General features: G+C 40.6%; 1 protein-coding gene across 3 annotated transcripts; it reads right to left on the bottom strand.

Moving 5' to 3' along the window:
* Positions 1-105: 105 nt before the first annotated feature.
* On the bottom strand, positions 106-22,936 carry LOC124132383 (TAF6-like RNA polymerase II p300/CBP-associated factor-associated factor 65 kDa subunit 6L). 3 transcript variants are annotated; one of them, XM_048403271.1, is made up of 13 exons: positions 22,802-22,936; positions 21,708-21,883; positions 20,755-20,967; positions 20,174-20,260; positions 19,320-19,470; positions 15,530-15,589; positions 13,446-13,543; positions 11,059-11,136; positions 9,951-10,052; positions 8,548-8,672; positions 6,034-6,166; positions 4,228-4,356; positions 106-1,421 (listed from the first exon to the last, which is right to left on the bottom strand). In XM_048403271.1, exons 3-13 carry the CDS (start codon positions 20,941-20,943, stop codon positions 198-200), a joined length of 2,376 nt encoding a protein of 791 aa, XP_048259228.1. In that variant the 5' UTR covers positions 20,944-20,967; positions 21,708-21,883; positions 22,802-22,936; the 3' UTR covers positions 106-197. The 3 variants fall into 3 exon arrangements, with proteins under 3 accessions (XP_048259228.1, XP_048259229.1, XP_046352230.1); XM_048403272.1 differs by having other exon boundaries at positions 21,704-21,883; XM_046496274.2 differs by lacking the exon at positions 21,708-21,883.
* Between the last annotated feature and the right edge of the window lie 991 nt (positions 22,937-23,927).

A 23,927-nucleotide genomic window follows, 5' to 3' on the forward strand; every position in this document is an offset into this window, starting at 1 on the left:
TGGAAAGTGTTATCCAACAGTGCTCGGTTGGTTTAAAACAAACTGGTATGAAATAAATATAAGAATGCTGTCTCAGAGTACATAACATGGGATTAAAACACCAACTTATGTTTTATAGAAATTTATCGTCATGTTCATTATCAAAATGTACAACAATGTATATATAACAATACTTTCCACAAATACAGGTAAAAGAACTATTCTGACGTTGATTCTTTAGACGGCACCTTGAGTTTGAGTGTCAGTTTTGACTTTCTGAACTGGTTGTCAGAGCCACTGCTCTCACCACCAGGGGAGGAGTATATATGTGAGGGAGTATAGGTCACCTTAGTCGCATAATTGGGATCAGCTTTTGTAAATTCAAATGGGTCATGATCTTTGGGACTCTTCTGAGTCTTCCGTTTGCGTTTATGCTTAGACTCTTTGTCCTTATGTTTTTCAACAGGTTTTTCCATATAACCTGGTTCTTCCCTGATTGACACTTTATCACGTTTAATTTGCAATTTTAGTCCTGGCTGCCTTTTTATTTTCAACTTGATTCCTTTATTAGGATCACTGATGCTTGTGACTGCCATAGTCTGAGGCTCCTCGAAAGACTCCTCTTCTGACTTCTCCTCTGATTCCTCCGACTCCTCGTCCCACTTCTCCCTTTTCCCTGACCCACCTTCCTCCCCACTCAAACTATACTCACTGTCCGCCTCACCATGCACTTCCTCCTCCTCCTCCATCAAGAAGTCATCATCATCTTCTTCATCTTCATTTGGGTAAGTCACAGGAGGTTGTCGAGGAATCCTGCGTCGAGTGTCAGGAAACTGAGTTCGCTGCGATTCCTCATACAACCTGGTCTGCTTCTCAATTTCCCTCCGCTGTTTTTCCTCATACACTCTCCTCATTTCATCCTGTCTCCGCTGTTGTTCCTCATACAGCTTCCTCAGTTTCTCCTCCTCCTCCCGCCTCAACCTCTCCTGTATCACACGCTGCCTTCGTTCTTCCTCTTCTCGCTTCATTCTCTCAATCCGTTCCCGCTCTCTTCTCTCCATTTCAATCTTCTCTCGTTCACGTCTTTCCTTCTCCTCTCGCTCTCTTCTCTCCTTTTCCAGCTTCTGTTGAATCCGTACCTGTTCCATGAAATCCTCAAGAAGCTGTTCCCCACTTTTTGCCCCCTCCCCCTCGAACAACTTCACCATCTCCTCCTTCTTCTCCGGCTTAAACATGTGTCTCTGCTTCGGTTCAGGCATCCTTCTGGACAGTGAGTCCCCAAAGTACTCGTACAATTCTTTGTATATTTCACAAGGAGTCTTTTTACACACCACACTTTCCGTGCCACTGTTGTCCAGTGTACCTGAGTCTTCTGCATCAGCTTGGAAGTATTGCTTTTCAAAGTCGTTGTTTCTCCGCTTTAACACTAACTCTGCAGCAAGCTGAAAATTGAAAAAAAAACAGGGCTTGAGATATACGAGAGTGACTGATGGGGTCGAGCAACATTCAGCAATCATTCAGCAATCATTCAGCCATCACAAGAGTTGCACAATGAACAGGAAGTACACGATGGATAAGTTGGTTGGTTGGTTTGGTGTTTAATGCCGCACTAAGCAATATTCCAGCTATATGAAGGCAGTCTGTAAGTAATCAAGTCTGGACCAGACAATCCAGTGATCAATATTATGAGCATCGATCCACACAATTGGGATCGATGACATGCATCAACCAAGTCAGGGTGTCTGACCACCCGATCCCGTTTGTCGCCTCTTACGACAAGCATAGTTGCCTTTTACAGCAAGCATGGGTTGCTGAAGACCCATTCCACCCTGGATCTTCACGGGTCATGATGGGTATGTAGCTTCAGGACATGAGAGGTGAAATTGGGTTTAACATCGTGTTTAAGATTATTGCACTTACATAGCAACATCCATGCACATGTGTGCATACAGACTCCCGAGCCAACCAGTCCTTGTTTTATTCCCTTAATGCCAACCACTCGGCAGGGTAACAAGTACCATCTGCTAACAAACCTTGGGACGCGTAAAGATCTGGGGTAGAATAGGTCTTTAGCAACACTTGCCATAAGAGGCAACTATGCTTGTCGTAAGAGGCGACTAATGGGATCGGGTGGTCAGGCTCGCTGACTTGGTTGATGATGTGATTGTATCCCAATCATGATGTCAGTCACTGGATTGTCTGGTCCAGACTTGATTATTTTTCAGACTGCCATCATATAGCTGGAAGATTGCTGAGTGTGGCGTTAAACAACAAACAAACAAACAAACAAACAATAACATACTTTGGGATGACGCAAAATGGCCTTCAACACGATACTCAACACATAAACATCACCGCGATACATGAAGATACATTCAAAATGATTATTTTTATTTTTCATAATGAAAGAATAATATAATTTAAGTAAGGATAATTGAAGCTTAAAATTTAGCAGGTTTCAATAAATAAGCTGTTCGGTATCATTTAGTATTCCCTGTTTTTTTTGTGATGGGCGCAGAAGAGTTAACAATGAAGAAACATGTATTTACTCATCCGAAATAAACGAGTATTCAGTTCATGGCCTTTATATTCTGGAGTATCTAGATATGTATCTCATCGTGACCAGTGTATTGAGATATGTATCTCATCGTGACCAGTGTATTGAGATATGTATCTCATCGTGACCAGCGTATTGAGATATGTATCTCATCGTGACCGGTGTATTGAGATATATATCTCATCTTGACCAGTGTATTGAGATATGTATCTCATCGTGACCAGTGTATTGAGATATGTATCTCATCGTGACCAGCGAATTGAGATATGTATCTCATCGTGACCGGTGTATTGAGATATATATCTCATCTTGACCAGTGTATTGAGATATGTATCATATCGTAACCATTGTATTGAGATATGTATCGTATCGTGACCAGTGTATTGAGATATGTATCATATCGTAACCATTGTATTGAGATATGTATCGTATCGTGACCAGTGTATTGAGATATGTATCGTATCGGGACCAGTGTATTGAGATATGTATCATATCGTAACCAGTGTATTGAGATATGTATCATATCGTGACCAGTGTATTGAGATATGTATCATATCGTAACCAGTGTATTGAGATATGTATCATATCGTAACCAGTGTATTGAGATACAGTGGTCCCTCGCTACAACGCTACCAATGGGGTCCAAATAATTGGTGGGCGTTATAGACGATGAGCCGTTTAACCGAGGCCGAGGCGGGGGAGCGCGCTCGGCCAATCTCACGATCTTCGCCTTGTCTCGCACATTGCAATGATACAAGTTGTTTACCGTTCATAGTGTAAAAATATAGATCCATTATGTTTTCGCTGTTTGTTATTATTTACAAGCCTTAACTGTCACATTCAATGTGAATGTAGTCTACTTACATGAAAATATCGATCGATAATGGTAGTAACAGACGCTATCAGTGAAGAGCCAATCACAATTCATTACACAAGTACAGAGTGATTCAGTGGCATTGATTGGTCATGTTGCTTAAAATACGGAAAACAATAGTTTTGACCAGCACTACGCGCATTCATACACATTCATGCAAATATAGATATACATTCAAGCCAGATTAATTGGTTTGATACGGTTACTTGATCCGAATCAAAAGGAATGACCGCCGTGTTGTGACAGCAACTACATGTGAGTTGACAGTTTCGCCTCAAATTGGATTGCCCACTAATTAAGAAAATAAACTTCGCTTGTGGTTCTCTTTTATTGCATGCATGCGCTTCTAAGATCAAAGGATGTATAGTGTGAAAAGTTAACTAGTAGAACAATCATATTTCCCGGACTTGCTGCGGATGTTTTCAAACAGATTATTAGAACTCCATTCAGCAATAAACGGTTGATTATGCAATGAGTAGCGTTATGTGCAAATGAACAACGAACAACAATACAATCACGGCTGTGTAAAACTCTCAGTATTAAAAGTGTACATACATTTTGGGAGCCATGCGATACCGCGCGTAGTAACCGAGGTAGCGCTTTATCGAAGAGCCCAATAGCAAGGGATCACTGTATGTATATCATCGTGACCAGTGTAATGAGATATGTATCATATCGTAACCAGTGTATTGAGATATGTATCATATCGTGACGAGTGTATTGAGACATGTGTCATATCTTGACCAGTGCATTGAGATATATTGAGACAAGTATTGTATCATATCCTTCCGTATTGTGTCATTCCTAGTGTACGTACCAACAGTGCTCCATGCACCTTGAAGGCGTCAGCCCTGCTGATAGCGTTGCCCATAGACAGGTCCTCCATGGTGGCGCACAACCGCGGCATGAAGGATGACAAGTGAGGCACAATTATCTCCTCAACTTGCTGGGAAAGAAATGTGAGTTTGAGATATAACAGCTTTAACATTAATCTGGTGTTGTTTCAATCTTCAACAGAACAAATATGAAGTCACTCTCACTTGTCTTCTGATATCAAATACTTATATCAACACAAGCTGATAAAAGTTTTAAAACTGAGGTTTGAAACTTTTATTGACAAGTGTTGATATTTTTCATTTCAAAAGACACAAGGATGAAATTCCATTTATCATTCAAAATCATACTTCCAACTTTTTCATTACATAAACAGTGTCTTGAGTGTAAAAAGTACAGCTAACCAACTTCAGTGGCACTCAATTAGTGATGATATTTGACTGTGACATCATGGTTGTGACTTCCAGGAATACATCCCCCTAATTTGTGACTTCCAGGAATACATCCCCCAGCTTTGTGACTTCCAGGAATACATCCCCCTAATTTGTGACTTCCAGGAATACATCCCCCAATTTTGTGACTTCCAGAAATACATCCCCCAACTTTGTGACTTCCAGGAATACATCCCCCAGCTTTGTGACTTCCAGGAATACATCCCCCTAATTTGTGACTTCCAGGAATACATCCTCCAACTTTGTGACTTCCAGGAATACATCCCCCTAATTTGTGACTTCCAGGAATACATCCCCCAATATTGTGACTTCCAGGAATACATCCCCCAACTTTGTGACTTCCAGGAATACATCCCCCAACTTTGTGACTTCCAGGAATACATCCCCCAACTTTGTGACTTCCAGGAATACATCCCCCAACTTTGTGACTTCCAGGAATACATCCCCCAACTTTGTGACTTCCAGGAATACATCCCCCTAATTTGTGACTTCCAGGAATACATCCTCCAACTTTGTGACTTCCAGGAATACATCCCCCAGCTTTGTGACTTCCAGGAATACATCCCCCAATATTGTGACTTCCAGGAATACATCCCCCAACTTTGTGACTTCCAGGAATACATCCCCCAACTTTGTGACTTCCAGGAATACATCCCCCAACTTTGTGACTTCCAGGAATACATCCCCCAACTTTGTGACTTCCAGGAATACATCCCCCTAATTTGTGACTTCCAGGAATACATCCTCCAACTTTGTGACTTCCAGGAATACATCCCCCTAATTTGTGACTTCCAGGAATACATCCCCCAATATTGTGACTTCCAGGAATACATCCCCCAACTTTGTGACTTCCAGGAATACATCCCCCAACTTTGTTACTTCCAGGAATACATCCCCCAACTTTGTGACTTCCAGGAATACATCCCCCAACTTTGTGACTTCCAGGAATACATCCCCCAACTTTGTGACTTCCAGGAATACATCCCCCAGCTCTGTAATTGTTTCCTGCCTTCTAAATTCATGCTAGTCTATCAACTCAAGACTATTAAATTGCACTGAGGTAAAGTAAGAACCAATGATGGTAGTCCTCATTGACTAGTACCATTTGTGCCATTTGTGGGATATAATTCTGAAGTCTCAATGATTCAACATTGCTACAAATTGGAACGAAACAAAACCTACTGAAAATGGAAACATAGTAAACATTTTTGTCCCATTCAAGCAGGACTAGCTACAAACTCTGAGGACAAGTGAAATAAGGTTAACACTAGTCCCCTGGACTAGTCTTAAAAAATATGGCTTTCCCAAGCTGGTTTCTGAGCCAAGGGTGTGCTCACCTTACAACCTAGGGACAGCAGTCCCATGATAGCACCGTAATGTGAGCAGTGGGGCTTTGTCTGGTCATGAAGAGTTTCCTTGAGGTTCTTCTCTGTGTTGTAACGTAGATGGTTCAGAGGACTCGACCAGCGACTGCAAGTAGAATCGATGAGTGTCAGCCAGTGGAGGCCTGTACACAAGACTCTTCTCTTATAACCTGTAGTGACTATATTCTCATATGGTCTTAGGAAAATTATCATAATACATACAAAATTCAAACATGGTGAAAGTGCATTAAAAAATGACTTATTTAGAAAAGGTTTGAACAACGATCCAAAATGCAAATGTGGCAGTCCATGTGAAAATTCAGATAATTTTTTCATTGAATGTCCATTTCTTAAATCAGCTAGAAAAGAATTGATGAATTCTTAATTCTGAAAGATACTTGTGATGTAAATATTGTTTGTTTGTTTGTGTGTTGTTTAACGCCGCACTCAGCAATATTCCAGCTATATGACGGCGGTCTGTAAATAATCGAGTCAGGACCAGACAATCCAGTGATTGACATCATAAGCATCAATCCACGCAATTGGGATACGATGACATGCATCAACTAACTCTGCGAGCCTGACCACCCGATCCTGTTAGTGGCCTCTTGGCTTATCAACAGGTAATCACATTTACTTCCTTGTAGATCTTCCACAGTTTAATTTACAGATAAGTCATTCAAATTTAGACTAGTTTTCATTTAAGTTAAACCATGCTCAAAAATATTTTGTTCCACTGCACAAATTTCAAATTATGAAATAGCAGTGTTCATTCCTGAACATGCACACAAAGGTGTTGCATCAAGTGGATGCATCCTGAATATGCTGTGCATCTATTTTTAATTGCAATGTGTATACGATGCACAGTTTTTGCATGTGATAAATGGAGAATCTCACCCAAGTGTCTTTTGCTATCAAACATATCTTGCCGAGGAGTTTTAAACTTTTATCGACAAGTGTTGATATAGATTTGATATCAAAAGACACAAGGGTGAGATTTTATTTATCATCCAACATCATTCTTCCAACATTTTCAGTTTGTAGACTGTAATAAGCAGTGTCTAAAGTGAAAAAGTACTGCTAACAGCTTCAGTAGCAAAGCCATTAGTGATGTCATTTGATTGTGACGTCATGGTAACCAATGACGTCAAAATGGTCTGCAAAGCATAGTGATGCAATTCCATTGCAGCGATATCTACAATGTAGATATCGCTTAATCTCACCCAAGCGATATCTCCTGTGGGAGCCAGTTTTGGATGATAAATCCTGGTTACATCCGACATGCCGCCCTAATCACATTCATTAGGGAGAGGAGTAAAACATGAGTACAATTTCTACATGTTTGACACTGTGGTGACAACCAAGGATGTATAGTGCTGACATCGACAGAGTTGGAATCAGTTATTGAAGTGATTCTGGAATTCCTAGATCAGCTAAGGGAAGCAACTCTTCACAGCCTGTAACTTGACCACAAGTCTCACACAAGTACATTGAAATCACGATACAGTATCTCATGTAACCGTTACGATGTAGCTCTCATACCAGATTCTATAGTGTTGTTAGTATGTGGACATATAAAGAATGATGAATAATTAATACATTCATTTTTCACTTAAAATGTAAAACATTCTCAATATCATTGGCTTTCAGCCATGGGAGCCATGCCAATTTTTACCTGTCAGAGGGGTACACAAAGTATGTGATCTAGACTACCTCGATGGCTGAGTGGGTAAGAACGCTGACTTTGTGTGCTGGTGATTAGGTGCTTCACTGTGGGTTTGAATCCTGGATGGGACTTAACCCAAGAAAGTTTGAAAATCTGTACTTTACTAAGATAGTATTATCCCAAATATAATATTTGTCACATCTGACCACTTTCTAAATGGCATTGTGTGTCCATTCTCAATATTCAATGTGAAAAGCAAAAAAAACTATTCTATCCTTCTATAGCCTGTCAAACATACTATTGACAACTGTGAGATGTAAGTTAGTCACAAGGGAATTTTAACCCATGGCCTACCTAGAAATGCCATTTTTGTAATTCTGCATCAAGTAAACTGCTATGTCTTCATGAGAATTGTTATTAAATGCAGATGTTCCCCTGAGTAACAGATTTTGTTTTGTTTGTTGTTTAACACCACACTCAGCAATATTCAACCTATATGACGGTGCTCTGAAAATAATCGAGTCTGGACCAGACAATCCAGTGATTGACATCATGAGCATCGATTAGGATACGATCACATGCATCAACCACGTCAACGAGCCTGACCACCCAATCTCGTTAGTACTCTCTTACGACAAGACAGGCATAGTCGCTTGTAACGGCAAGCATTGGTTGTTGAAGACATATTCTAAAGTCTTAGACGTATCAGCTAACATGGTTAAACTAGTGGTACAAGCACACTGCATCCGTGTATTTTCATAGCTACTCGTGTGTGTGTCTATTCCAGGACGACCAAGTCAGGGAAGAGAGGGGCAACTCACGTGACAGTCTGAGCCAGCAGCCTGGCAGCGTAGTCTCGGAGTAGCCAGTGGTCATTGCGGGGGTAGATAGACACGGCCAGTGGCTCCAGGACACAGTATAGCACAGCCTGCACCAGGAGATTTAGCTGAAACATGAGGAGCCGTTGCTTAGCTAACTAGAAACATGCATTACATGCAATAGTGGTGGAACGATACAACGATGGATAGGTGGATGGCGATTTTTTACTTCTCGATACAAGTATCAATCACAGTGGCACACTAAGTAAAAATGCATAGGTGAATTGCTATTTTTTACTTCTCGATACAAGTATCGATCACAGTCGCACACTAAGTAAAAATGCATCAATGGATCGCGATTTTTTACTTCTTGATACAAGTATCGATCACAGTCACACACTAAGTAAAAAATATCGATTCTTACCTTAAATGTTTTCTTGAATAAGTGTTACACCAAACACTAAGTACTAGTGAAAATGAGTAGTGAAAATGTAAATATTTTCATCCATTGTGCCATACCTGTCACTGTTAATCATTAGTGTGCCAGGTTTGGCAATCCTGTCTAAGGAAAAGATGGCTTACGCACCACAGATAAGTGCACATGCAAATATCGCGATACGTATCGGATCGTGTGCAAGGTATCGTGATACATATCGAATCGCACAGGCACACAGAAACACCCCAGTCCCCACTTCAAGAATTGCCCCATAACTGTTCAAGACACAGAGCTTTTCATCTGATGGCAATGTAATAAATAATACATACATTCAAAACTCTAAATCCTAACCAGTGTTAGAAATTGGTACTAGTCCTATAGTCCTTTCCAAACTGCCCAACAGTTAATGGTTAAGGTATCATGAGGACTAGTACAAATTTGCCCCTTTAAGGGTTTTGCTATATGTTATCATTATGAGGGCTAGTGGACTAAAACTGTTAGTTCCTATTGCTGATAATCCACAACAAAATACCAAAAATACAAAGTTTCATAAATAAATGATAAACAGTTTGATCTGGAAACGAAGCCTACCCTTATTTGAACCTAAGTCCAAGTTGTTGCTTCGGAAACGCTACAAATATATATTAAAGATATTTCCATAATAGCAAAAGGCACCAGTTCAGTGCTTGCTTGATGTGTATACTAAATTTCCTTAAGAAATACTAAACTGTTTGTGAGTTATGGTACGGAGGTCACAGCCTTAGAAACTAACAGTTTTTGTCCACTAGTCCTTATAATGATAACATATAGCAAAACACTAAAAAAGGGGCAAATTTCTACTAGTCCTCATGATACCTTAACTATTGGGCAGTTTGACAAGGACTATAGGACTAGTGCCAATTTCTAATGCTGGGAGAGAAATATGACAGACATGGACAGAGCCCGTACCTATTTCGAGGTGTATACTTACATATGGCTGGGGTTCCAGGTAGACGTGGGGGTTGTGCACGAGGGCCTTCACAGTATGGAGTAACTTGGTCAGCTGACACAAGTCATGGCTCACAGTTTTCACCTGCAATAAAGTATAGTGAGTGAATGTTATTTTATGCCACACTGGAGGGATGTATTTCATGCAATTTTCCACCTGTAGCACACAAACCAAACTGACACTGAAATTCAGTGCCTGTTTCTTTTGCCATATATTTAGCCCATGGTATTGCCTGTTTGACTGTAAGCCTGAGATTGTGAGTTTTAATATAATTTATTGATTATTCATATATCTTGTGTGGTCATTTACTGATTTCAAAATATACTTCAGTTTAAACCGATTTCTAGGTTAACCTCCAGTAACTGAAATTTGTCCTTAGCCTAATGTTAAAAGTCAAAGATACTGTGGTCCCTAGATTCAAATACTAAAGACCCCTACCTCAAGGATCCCCTTAATTTGAAACATTGCCAAATGTTTAATACAACTCCCCTACTCCCCACACAACAAGCATGAAATACTCATATCCCCTGCCATTATGACTTGTCTAGTTCTGTGCAAGGCAAGAAATATTGTACAGTTTCAAGATCTGCTCCTGAAACGAGCACTACCGCCATTATCAGTCTAAGTCAAAGTCGTTGCCATGGAAACTAGAAAAAAGATATTTTTTTAAAATCCCAAACTATCAAAAGGCAGTAGTTTACCACTAGACCTATCTATGTGCCAAGTGTGGTGAAGAAATATTGTATGGTTTTCAAGATCTGCTCCTGAAACGAGCACTACCGCCATTATCAGTCTAAGTCAAAGTCGTTGCCTTGGAAACTCGAAAAATATTTTTGTCAAAATCCCAAACTATCAAAAAGCACCAGTTCACCACTAGACCTATCTATGTGCCAAGTTGGTTAAGATATCTCTCATGGTTTTTGAGTTCTTCTCCGGAAACAAAACGTGACAGATGGACGGACAGCATCCATTCCTATATCCCCTTTCCACTTCGTGGCGGGGATGACAAATGATGTGAATTACTGTGATCACAAGCAGTGATGAAGCATACTGTATGAGGGTGGTGCAGAAACTGACACACTTGACTTACCCCGTTGGCGACGAAGTTGACGAAATATGGTAATAAAGGCACTATGTTTGGATTTGACTGAAGATCTGTGAGTGCAGTCTGCAACAGAGGGAATAAAACAAGGAATTAAACAAGCTGTGAATTCCTAGTAATGGGACGATACACCAATGCATCAGCTGAAAGCAGACTTTTTACTTCTCAATACAAGTATCGATCACAATCGGCCAGGTATTTGGCCATCCTGTCTGTGAAAAAGATGGCTTACGCACCACAGATAAGAGCACATACTTATTGGATCATGACCAAGGTATTGTGATATGTACTGGATCATACAGTTGCTGTTTTGTCCCAGCCTATGAATTACTTACATCACACAATTCCTCAGTGAACCTGAACAACGTGACAAGCTGGATGATGATTGTTTTACACCGCACTCAGCAATATTCCAGCTATATGATGGCAGTCAATAAATAATCGAGTCTGGACAAGACAATCCAGTGGTTGACAGCATGAGCATCGATCCTCGCAATTGAGATACGATGACATGCATCGACCGAGTCAGTGAGCCTGACCACCCGATCTCGTTAGTTGCCTCTTACGACAAGCGTAGTTGCCTTCCACGGCAAGCATGGGTTGCTGAAGACCTATTCTACCCCGGATATTCATGGGACAAGTTGGATGATGACACAACCATACTACATACAGGACATGAGATTAAATATATAATTACACACATACAATTGACGACAAAAGACAGCTTCATAGTTAAAAGTATACAGCTCACACTCCAACACTGTCCACCAGTGAGTGATTTGGGTTTAATGCTGCTTTGAACAGTATTCCAGTTATATCACAGTGTGTCAGCTTAATGTGGATGCAGGTGATGCAGGTCTTAGGGGAATTTACAACTTTTGTGAAACCCAAGAGAAAAGGTATGGTGCTGACAAACCTAGAAACAAAATAGTGGCACACAAGAATTCAACCGACAATAATTGGTCCCAAGGGACGCAACTCTGCACAGGGAATTGCGGCGCCTAACAAACAACAAATGAAGTGACTGTTCCAGTCTGCCAGTGCGTAGTATGACACATAGTTGTCATGAAGAACCAAGGCACTGCTTTCATCTGGAGATGTGTTTACATTGAGAACTGGTTCAGAATTAGGACAGCCTAGGATAGCCTTGGTCATGTTCTCCTAATACTTATAGACCCTCCTACCTTCATTGTGTCAAAATCACAGCCTAGGATAGCCTTGGTCATGTTCTCCTAATACTTATAGACCCTCCTACCTTCATTGTGTCGACACCACAGCCCAGGATAGCCTTGGTTATGTTCTCCTAGTAATAGAGACCCTCCTACCTTCATTGTGTCGACATCACAACCTAGGATAGGCTTGGTCATGTTCTCCTAATACTTATAGACCCTCCTACCTTCATTGTGTCGTCATCACACCCTAGGATAGCCTTGGTCATGTTCTCCTAGTAACATAGACCCTCCTACCTTCATTGTGTCGCATCACAGCCTATGATAGCCTTGGTCATGTTCTCCTAGTAACATAGACCCTCCTACATTCATTGTGTCGACATCACAGCCTATGATAGCCTTGGTCATGTTCTCCTAGTAACATAGACCCTCCTACCTTCATTGTGTCGCATCACAACCTAGGATAGGCTTGGTCATGTTCTCCTAATACTTATAGACCCTCCTACCTTCATTGTGTCGACATCACAACCTAGGATAGCCTTGGTCATGTTCTCCTTGTAATATAGACCCTCCTACCTTCATTGTGTTGCATCACACCCCAGGATAGCCTTGGTCATGTTCTCCTAGTAACATAGACCGTCCTACCTCCATTGTGTTGCATCACACCCTAGGATAGCCTTGGTCATGTTCTCCTAGTAACATAGACCCTCCTACCTTCATTGTGTCGACATCACAACCTAGGATAGGCTTGGTCATGTTCTCCTAATACTTATAGACCCTCCTACCTTCATTGTGTCGACATCACAACCTAGGATAGCCTTGGTCAAGTTCTCCTAGTAATATAGACCCTCCTACCTTCATTGTGTTGCATCACACCCAAGCATAGCCTTCGTCATGTTCTGCTAATACTTATAGACCCTGCTACCTTCACTGTGTTGACATCACAGCCCAGGATAGCCTTGGTCATGTTCTCCTAGTAATATAGACCCTCCTACCTTTATTGTGTCGCATCACATCCTAGGATAGCCTTGGTCATGTTCTGCTAATACTTATAGACCCTCCTACCTTCATTGTGTCGCATCACACCCTAGGATAGCCTTGGTCATGTTCTCCTAATACTTATAGTCCTTCCTACCTTCATTGTGTCAACATCACACCCTAGGATAGCCTTGGTCATGTTCTCCTAATACTTATAGACCCTCCTACCTTCATTGTGTCGACATCACAGCCTAGGATAGCCTTGGTCATGTTCTCATAGTATTTCAACAAATCATCTGAGAGCTCCTTCTTCACATTCAGCTTTCCTGCAACATCAAAGAGAATACATTGTTTACTGGAAAATGACTGAAAATGGCAGTAGTGCTTGTTTCCGGAGAAGATCTTGAAAAACATAAAATATTTCTTGCCTTGCACACACAACTGGACATGTCATATTGGCAGGGGATATGAGTGTTTCATGCTTGTTATGTTCATTACAACCAACAAGTATCGCACATGTGTCAGATAACACAATATGGTTATAATTTTCAACAATCCTCAACAAAGCAAAAAACATTTACATAAGACACTGTTTTGGTTATCAATGATCCACTGTTAAATTCTTTTTTTCACAAATTCTAATGACACAATATTACTGATTTCTCACAACTCTGCATAAACATGGCTGCTAACGCTGTCAACCACAACACAAGCTTTTCGATTTCCTTCCGTTTTTCTCATGTTTGCCAAAGCAAATGAGAGCATAAGGGTTTTGAAGCACAAGTATGTGTTAGTGGAGAGTGTTGTTTTTTAAATCATTGTTGCAATCCACATGATTTACCCAGGGTACATTTTGATAGAAAGGTTGTCTAACTACACCCTATCAACCACAATCTGCAGCTATGGTATGAAATGAGCTGAGAGAAGAAATGATATGCAAGATGAAAAGCGATATGAGATGAAATGAGATGAGAGATGAAAAGCGATATGAGATGAAATGAGATGAGAGATGAAAAGCGATATGAGATGAAATGAGATGAGAGGTGAAATGAGATGAGAGATGAAAAGTGATATGAGATGAAATGAGATGAGAGGTGAAATGAGATGAGAGATGAAAAGCGATATGAGATGAAATGAGATGAGAGGTGAAAAGCGATATGAGATGAAATGAGATGAGAGGTGAAATGAGATATAAGATGAAATGAGATGAGAGGTGAAAAGCGATATGAGATGAAATGAGATGAGAGGTGAAATGAGATGAGAGATGAAAAGCGATATAAGATGAAATGAGATGAGAGGTGAAAGGCGATATAAGATGAAATGAGATGAGAGGTGAAAAGAGATGAGAGATGAAATGAGATGAGAGGTGAAATGAGATATGAGATGAAATGAGATGAGAGGTGAAAAGCGATATGAGATGAAATGAGATGAGAGGTGAAAAGAGATATGAGATGAAATGAGATGAGAGGTGAAAAGCGATATGAGATGAAATGAGATGAGAGGTGAAATGAGATGAGAGATGAAAAGCGATATAAGATGAAATGAGATGAGAGGTGAAAAGCGATATAAGATGAAATGAGATGAGAGGTGAAAAGAGATATGAGATGAAATGAGATGAGAGGTGAAATGAGATGAGAGATGAAAAGCGATATAAGATGAAATGAGATGAGAGGTGAAAAGAGATATGAGATGAAATGAGATGAGAGGTGAAAAGAGATATGAGATGAAATGAGATGAGAGGTGAAAAGCGATATGAGATGAAATGAGATGAAAGGTGAAATGAGATGAAAGGTGAAATGAGATGAGAGGTGAAAAGAGATATGAGATGAAATGAGATGAAAGGTGAAATGAGATGAGAGGTGAAAAGAGATATGAGATGAAATGAGATATGAGATGAAATGAGATGAGAGGTGAAAAGCGATATGAGATGAAATGAGATGAGAGGTGAAATGAGATGAGAGATGAAAAGCGATATGAGATGAAATGAGATGAAAGGTGAAATGAGATGAGAGGTGAAAAGAGATATGAGATGAAATGAGATGAGAGATGAAATGTGATGAGAGGTGAAAAGAGATATGAGATGAGAGATGAATTGAGATATGATATGAAATGTGATGAGAGATAAAATGAGAGGTGAAAAGAGATGAGAGATGAAAATAACCTTGAGCGTTCCAAGAGATCAAAAGGCAGTGACACTGGCAGGGTAGGAAACCAGACATTAGTGCAATGCTTCAGTGATGCAAACCAAGTTGTTTAAACCCATATCAAATAATCAAATATACCAGTGAATTGAAACCTAAGTCATTGCTCACCTGCAACAGGCTGACTTGATGAGACAGTTTTCTGAACTCCTTCCACAACCAGCCAGTGAGCTGAATAAACAGATATCATGAATGTAGTTTAGAATTTGTTCAGAATTTGTTGCCTAAACCACTGTAAAAAGGACTAATCTTATTGTATCTTATTTTGTCTAATACAATTTTTTAAAGTATTGGAAAAGTTCCAATAAATTGAATATTTATATACTTATCCTATCTCACACTATGCATCTCTTCTTTCGTCTTCGATCCTATGTCGAAACATGCTTGAACAAAGTTTCAACCTTCTTAAAACAATTCACCTGAAAACACCCAGCATGCACCCCACCATAGTCACCACCCAAACAAATGGGTCACACACTGTAACAGCAACTTACATGACCTGATCACGTGCTTACTGCTACACCATTCTCCTTCATCAGAGCTTACAGGCTCTGCTTTGTGATGAGGAGCTGTGATGGTCGGATGGGCATATAGCATGTGAGATAGGATAGGTATATAAATATTCAATTTATTGGAAAATTTCCTAATTTTTAAACTTAGACCAACTTACACTATGCGTTAATCCCATGAATGGAAGGTTGGGCGCAGACACCCTAGCCTGTATCAGCCTACATCCGTGAGACATGCACATGGAAGCTAGTTCTAATCAGTGAAATAAATAAACATTTAAAACAGAGCCTAGTGTCATAAATGACAATAACTCGTGAGCGGGGACAACACACCAAAGCTGGTGATACATTCCTGATACCCTAGTCGGACGTAACAATATATCACATATAACATGAGGAATGGGTTTTCACATTTGACATCATTACACCCATGACCACATTGCTGCAAAGAATGAGTGATGCACTGTACAACTTATAATCGATCCAGAACAGGTCACCCATCAATCGATTCTACAAGACAGAACTCAACACGATATCCCATGGACACCAGAGTGAGGCTCCTCGGCATCTCTTTTACGCTTCATCAAAGCTATCAATCACGCCCAAGGGATTGAAGCATGCCAAGACGACAAGAGGAACAACTAACAATATCCACAAGAGTATATTCCAGCCAGGACCCGACAACACATGCTTAAGGCAGAGGTGAGCGGGATATAGGGTCGGAACACCATCGACTTCGATGTTAAAGACTTAAGTCTCTACAGAAAGCAAATCCATCATCCAATTGAGTACTCTGTCTAGGAACGCGAACAATCAAAGAACAAGAAACACAGATTTATACATGAGCATAGCATGAGAGAGCAGGAGCAGGTACAAGCATCAGTTATCTGCACTGATGTGCAGTCGACAGCTGCTGTGCCAGGACTAATGGACCGAACTGATTTAAGCCCATGACATCTGTGAGATAGTGATAAGGGAGGACTGTCTGACCAAAATATCCTTCCATAATGGCAGAGAGAGGGCAGTTGCTATGCAGGGCCATGGTAGAAGTGACTGCTCAGATCTCGTGAGGATTGGATGAGACAGGCGGAGGCTATCCAGCAAAGGTGCACACCCATAGGATGATTGAGCGGAGATAGTGGTAGGGAAACTTCTTTGCCATAAAATCCTAGCAGAGGGCCAGAAAAACCTTCCCATTCTCTAACCGTTCAAAATGGACTCTAATAACATACAGAATCCAGAGAATGGATCTCACCAACACGTGCAGCAGACCAAAAAGGTCTGGAAAGTGATCAACTCGAACTCCTTGTCCGCAAGTGGATCATATTCGACTAAGGACAAATGACGACGTTAAAGCTATCCTCTATAAATATTCTTTGATGCGGTCCAAGAATCTTGCGTAGGTCCCACTGAGCAGGAATAAACTGGGGGCACAGGCATCCTTGTCTTATCTTGGTCTTCCAATTGTTGGCGCTGTAGACGGAGATGGTTGACCAATGTCTCAAGATGGGTATCCCACTAAACATCTTTCGCCATCTCCTGTATGCGGTCCTCAAAAAGATTCCTTGATGACCAGGGGAGCTGTTATAAACAGGCTTTAAATAGGGCCTCCTAATTGCAATGTTGGAGTACTCCTCAATGTCATAAAGCTGTGACTGAACTCGCGTGATGTAACGTCAAGGATAGCTGTGACCTTGACCTTGATTAAGAGGACCAAACCTCAAACAAAAGCCTTGTCTTGTGATTTATGAGAGAGCAAAATCGAAAGGGCCTCCGTCGCTGAAAGGATGGTGGATATCAGAGGGAGTGTCCGCCCAGTCATTGAATCAAGATTAGCCAATTCATAATCGTCCATGGTCGAAGTTGTCAAGGAGCGATTTGGGCAAAGGGTCAAGAGATTGCAACAGTCTTTGACATGCCATGGGAATCCTCCTAGCGTAGGGACTGGATAGGATCACACAACTGACAAAAGGATGAAAGCCTTGTCAAGATCTGGTGGTGTGTGTGTGTGTGAGAGGGGGCGGGGAGCTGGGTGAGGGGGGAGTGTGGTGTTCGTAGATCCAAACGAAGAAACTGCGAAACATGTCGAAAAATCCTCTGCCGAAGTACAATAATGAAGGTGAAGCTAATCTGCAATCCAGTTCGGTGGAGGTTTGATGGGCCACAGCTTCATCAGCCGTGCATGCTCCACAATCAGTAGAACTGGAACAGCCGTGCCAAGAGGAGCAAACAGTTGGGGGGGGCGGAACGTTGCTTAAACTGCCCATACCGGGTATCACCAGAAGTCTGAACGTTGTTGAAGAGCTGTGGTTACTGCTTGAAGAAACGATTCAATGTTCGATGCTGGGTCAGCCGGCCGTTCCCTATGGTCCCAAGCGGTAGTGGGACAGTTACAGTAGGGGCTGGCGCCGAAGACAAAGGAGGAACCAGAACCGAAAGTGGATTGATAGTCCTTGGAATGTTGATGCGTGGGTGAGGAGCAGGACCGATCCTTACTCCCCTGAACTGTATTAGAAGACGAACACTGACGATCAGTAGTAGTGGTGTCTTAGTCGCCACTGTCATCGAAAGAGCACGATCAACTTTAGGTGAAGAGGAGCGATCAGAGCAGTTGGTAACACACACAAGGGAGCAGCTGAAGGATCGACCGGAGGTATTCCCAGGTTTAACAGCAATGTAAAAAATCTGTCCAACACACCATCCTTTTCCGAAAAGTACAGACAGGGAGGATTCTGTAGACACAGCCATTGTAATGGAGGAGAGGACAGTTGGTTTGCTGGCCTTCTTCAACTTGGAAGTCAACACCTTGCGTGTCATTTGATTTCTTTTCAGAATCCCGAGATTTAGAACGGCGATGACACTTGTGCAGATAAAAATTAAAGGATTCCTCAATAACATATCGGCATTCAGAGCACCGCTTGTGCGTACTGCACCTGCCCCGACAACTCGTGTGGGTCCTCAGCATTCTAGGCAGGCTGGATCCTTCTTACTCATTTCCCTCGATGTAGAAGTACTACGATGTGTAGGTAGGTACATGCATGAAAAAAATTGTATTCTCTTACACTGATAATACATGCCTCCACAGTGTGGCAATAAGAAAGAGGATGATGTGGCAGGGGTAAGCACGTGATCAGGTCGTGAATGTCTCTATGCACTGGTCCCATATGTGTCATCCATTTGTTTGGGTGGTGACCATGGTGATGCTGAGATGTGTTCGGGTGGACTGTTTTTTAGAAACTGAAAACTTTGTTCAAGCACGTTTCCACATAGGATCGAAGAAGAAAGAAAGTATGCATAGTTTGACATAGGATAACTTTAAAAAATAATACACCCTAAAAACAGTTCATAACATTTGGCTTCTGATACTGATTATTACTGTCTTTCTCGCATACCTTTAATGGTTGTTTCTCCAATGTGTTTTGGAATGTGAGTGTTAAAGGCAATATTGGCCAAATTGACATCCATGTCTTCTACAAAGTGAAGCTCCCCATCACGGGTTTGCCGAAAATTGGCAGGTTCCATGGATCCATGACCAAATAAAGGCTGAAATTAGAAACACACGGATGCAAACTTGTAGCATCATAAAATATCACATACTGTTTGTTTGTTTGTTGTTTAACATCTCACTCAGCAATATTCCAGCCATATGACGGTGCTCTGTAAATAATCGAAGCAGGACCAGACAATCCAATGATTGATGTCACGAGCATCGATCCACCATCTTACAACCATGCATCAACTAGGTCAGCGAGGCTGACCACCCGATCCCATTTGTCACCTCTCACGGTAAGCATGGGTTGATAATAAGCCCAAACATCTATCATTGAGACGAATAGATGTTCACACTTTATTGTAAAGATATGTAAACCATATGCACAGATATACTGAGTCAGTTGGGTTTATCACCAATTTGACCAGCATTTCAGTTATATGACAGCCTTATCATTTTGATGTGGGAGGAATGCCTAAATTGAAGGGGGTCTTAACTGTTTACCACTTTGATGAAACCAATAAGTACAGGCCTGGTGCTGACAACCAAGGGTCTTAATCATAATTATCAGGGTGCAAAAGTGGGTGTTCGACCCAATGATCAAAGGATCACATGGTGAGATTAAAACAACACACCAACAAAGAACAAACACTTTGATTGTTTTAAAATATTGCAACAAGATTATTTTTACTTCTGAGCCAAACAGTGAACGAGAAAGATGAGTTGGGGCTTACTCAAAGTAGTTTCTCTACACACCTGTACATCACTCTGCCGTAGAGCTTTGTTGAAGTCATCTGTTGTCATTCTTTTCCTCTTTGCATGCCGCATAAACTGGGTGCAATTCTGCAAAACAATCAACACAAATTTGACCATATACAAAACAGCAGTGAACTCTTTGACATAATGAATACAGCCTTCTAAGTAGCAACCATTTTGGTGGCCAAATGTAACTTAAATCTATGATTGGGAGCCTAAATATATCTGCTGCTCACCATTGGGCTTCCTAAAAATAAACATAACTGGCGACAACATTTGTTAAGATATCTGTTGGCTCCTAAAAACATATTTTTGGCTCTTAAAAAATTCTTGTTAGGAGTCGCTTGGTTCTTAACACACAAAAAACGGACTTAGACGGCTGGAATATTTTCTGCTATATTTAACATGGATTGTTAACATTGACAGTCAGGATCCTATTCTGCATATTTGCGCATGATTCATATTAGAATTATTCAAAATATTTAGTCAAAGCTTAGTCACATTTTTATTATGACAAGATTACAAAGACACTGCCTATGACTATGTAACAACAATACATCAAGTGAAGTTTAAGTGGCTACCATTGTAACTTCTCTCAGCCTGTAGCTGAGATCCTCTCCAAGCAAGGCCGCAGCAGCATCAGGAAGGTCAGCGTGACCTGCGGCTTCTGCCATCATCTTCACCGTTTCCTTCGTGATGATGGCATACTTCTTCTCATCAAATGGCTTCTTCTCCTCAGTGGGAGAAGTCACCATGGACTCTGCATTCATGGTGTTGGTAGTGGCTGGCTTCTTCTGTTGAATAGAAAATATCAACACCTATAATCATGATAATCATGATGCGTTTCAGGATAATACAGGTTCAGTCAACCCAAGACATTCCCTTGTTCCTGACTTGAGCAATGACCAGTTCTTCATATTGCAAAGTCACAAAAGTAACTAAATGTTAATTGTTGAATGGGTGGAGTCAAATGTTTTGAGGATTTGGTTGGTTGGTTTGTTGTTTAATGCCGCACTCAAAATATTCCAGCTATATGACGGCGGTCTGTAAATAATCGAGTCTGGACCAGACAATCCAGTGATTAACATTATGAGCATCGACCCCTACAATTGGGATCAATGACACGCATCAACCAAGTCAGCAAGTCTGACCACCTGATCCCGTCAGTCACCTCTTACAACAAACATAGTTGCCTTTTACGGCAAGCATGGGTTGCTGAAGAGCTATTCTACCCCGATCTTCACGGGTTTTGAGGATATGATATTGGTTTGAGTTATGGAAACACTGAAACTCAATATGGCATTTTACATACCAAGCCATAAATGTTTTTCATCCACTTTATATATCATATTTCCTCGATTAAACGCCTGGTATCGAACAAACGCCAGTCCTCAATTAAACGCTGGGTAGTTTTATGCACAGAAGTCTTCCCATTTTTTACCTTATGATTAAATGCCAGGATAAAGTGTATCTGAAAGAAATATACTCCTGGGCCTTAAATAGAGGAAATTTGGTACATGAAATACTTACTCACATATAAATGATATTATGAGAGGAATTCAAAGTGTGTAGCACAGACACTTAGTAAGTCAACATGAAGTGAGCAGCTCAAGGGTTCTAGGATCAGTTCTACACGGCACGGCACAGCACGGCACTAATTATGAGGTCACATCGGAACCGCCTCCATGGTCTAGTGGATGGAGCTTCTGCCTGGAGAGTGTAAGGTTGGTTGTTATAGCATTAAGCGGACAAAACATGGACTGGTCAGCTCTGTATACTGTGTCAGAATGGGGTTTCCACGTGAAGCTGTGACATGGTGTCTCAGTAGGTTAGCACTATAAAACCGTCATTTAGTCTGGACTTGTACAAGCAGCCACTCACATGCAGTGCAGTAATCTTGAACACAATGTTAAACACGATTTCTCCTTGCCTGATCAATGATGATGTTACACTGCTCTTTTCAGTTGTATTTTTCTGGTCAAGTTCTGACTGCTGTAGTAACTGTTCAATGAATAAGCTTATGAAACCAAACGCATGTACGCCATGTAGGCCACAGGACCATGTAACTAACAATAGTAACAAAAGAACTCGCAAGAGGCCAAGGGCTGCCTCGTCAATGAATTTTTTTGCGAGCTTTTTATTGTTATTATTAGTTACCAGGTCCTATGTGTAGGCCTACCACTTTCAACGGTTAGTTATGATTTGTATCTCATCAGTTGCTGGCCAAAGTTGAAAGAATGATTTGCTGTTACACCAACACATGCACGGCTCCTTGCACCGTTGTAAACGATGGGTTGCCAATGCAGCTAAATTAAGAGAAGGCACAATTTTACAGATACAAGAGACTGCAAAAATAAAGGCACCGATGAATGCCTTTTCAGAATATTTTCTTAGAACACGTCCTATCTGCCATGCTCCTAATTAATTCCGTGCTAATAATGGACTAAGATACAGGACGCAATTCTTGAATGTAAACATCGACTACAGTGGGCATAAATTGTAAACTAGTAAACACGTCTGTTCTCAACATGCGTTGATTCCAAGACGGACTCCGATGAAAATCCTCGAAGTTCAGCTACCATGTCAATGTTGGTTGGAAAATCAAGAACTGGGAGAATGATATTTTACCTTCCTATATTTCTTTGGAATATTCTACATCTTTCTGCAACCACATAACCCTATTTATCTCCTGAAGGTGAAATTAATCTTCAGTTTTCTATTGACAGTTCCTGGGCACGCCAAACTGCCGCCATTGTTGCAAAATGTGCGACTTCCGGTTATAAAAATCCGGGCAAACCAGGATGTATGACTGAATTTGAATGATATAACTTAAATGAAATGTGTACGAGCTGAGATCACTATTGCAGTCTCAAAATTACATCACATATAGATATTGTCGATATTGTTACGTTAAGGCTAGAAACATTTTTAAAATATCTCGCACATAAAGAAATGGTAGACTTACATCTAGTCTCTAAATATATGACAAATGAACATATTTTACAGAAAAAAGGTTCTTAAAATATCTTAATACATGTAATAAAAATGAGCCAAGAGACAAGACTAGCCAAATATTATAGACTTGCAAGGGCTGTGTTGGATAATATTTGTTTCAGCGTCTGTATGACGGATTAAACTATTGGGTGAAGAAAACAGAAAAGTAAGTGTGGCTATTATCAATATTTATGATTATGCAATTAATCATGACAATGATCATGCAAATGATAATGATGATGCAAATTTCATAATTATTTTCCGGCACGTGATCTCAGAAAGAAACACCATACGTCTTGCAACCAGAATATATTGGACTGTTTCTAAGCGGTATTTTATTACTGTTGTTTTGTTGGAGTCCCTTCCGTTAATTATTTCATTCTAAAAATACCCTAAATATTCATCACAGTGTTGAGCAGATACAGGTGAGAGAACCAGAAATAATATACCAACGGTCAAGATAGAATAAATTCTTTTAGATTCGTGCTGTTTGGATGCGGATACATCCGTAACTATCAAAAACATTACCTTTTTTGTTTTCTTCATGTCAACCTACAAAATAGTTATATTATATTTTAGACCAGTGGAAAAAATATTATGGTTTTATTGTGTAACCACAACGTAATAGAAAAGACACAGGAAAAATATTATTAATCAGCGCTAAAATGAGGTAATAGAAATTGTCCCTCACGTTCAGATAGGAAAATGTCGTTAAGGAAATATACACCCTTCAGTACTGTGTACAAGCCAATATCATTAT

This window comes from Haliotis rufescens, unplaced genomic scaffold (genome assembly GCF_023055435.1).
Source record: "Haliotis rufescens isolate VD_foot unplaced genomic scaffold, xgHalRufe1.0.p SCAF_3, whole genome shotgun sequence".
NCBI lineage: Eukaryota > Metazoa > Mollusca > Gastropoda > Lepetellida > Haliotidae > Haliotis > Haliotis rufescens.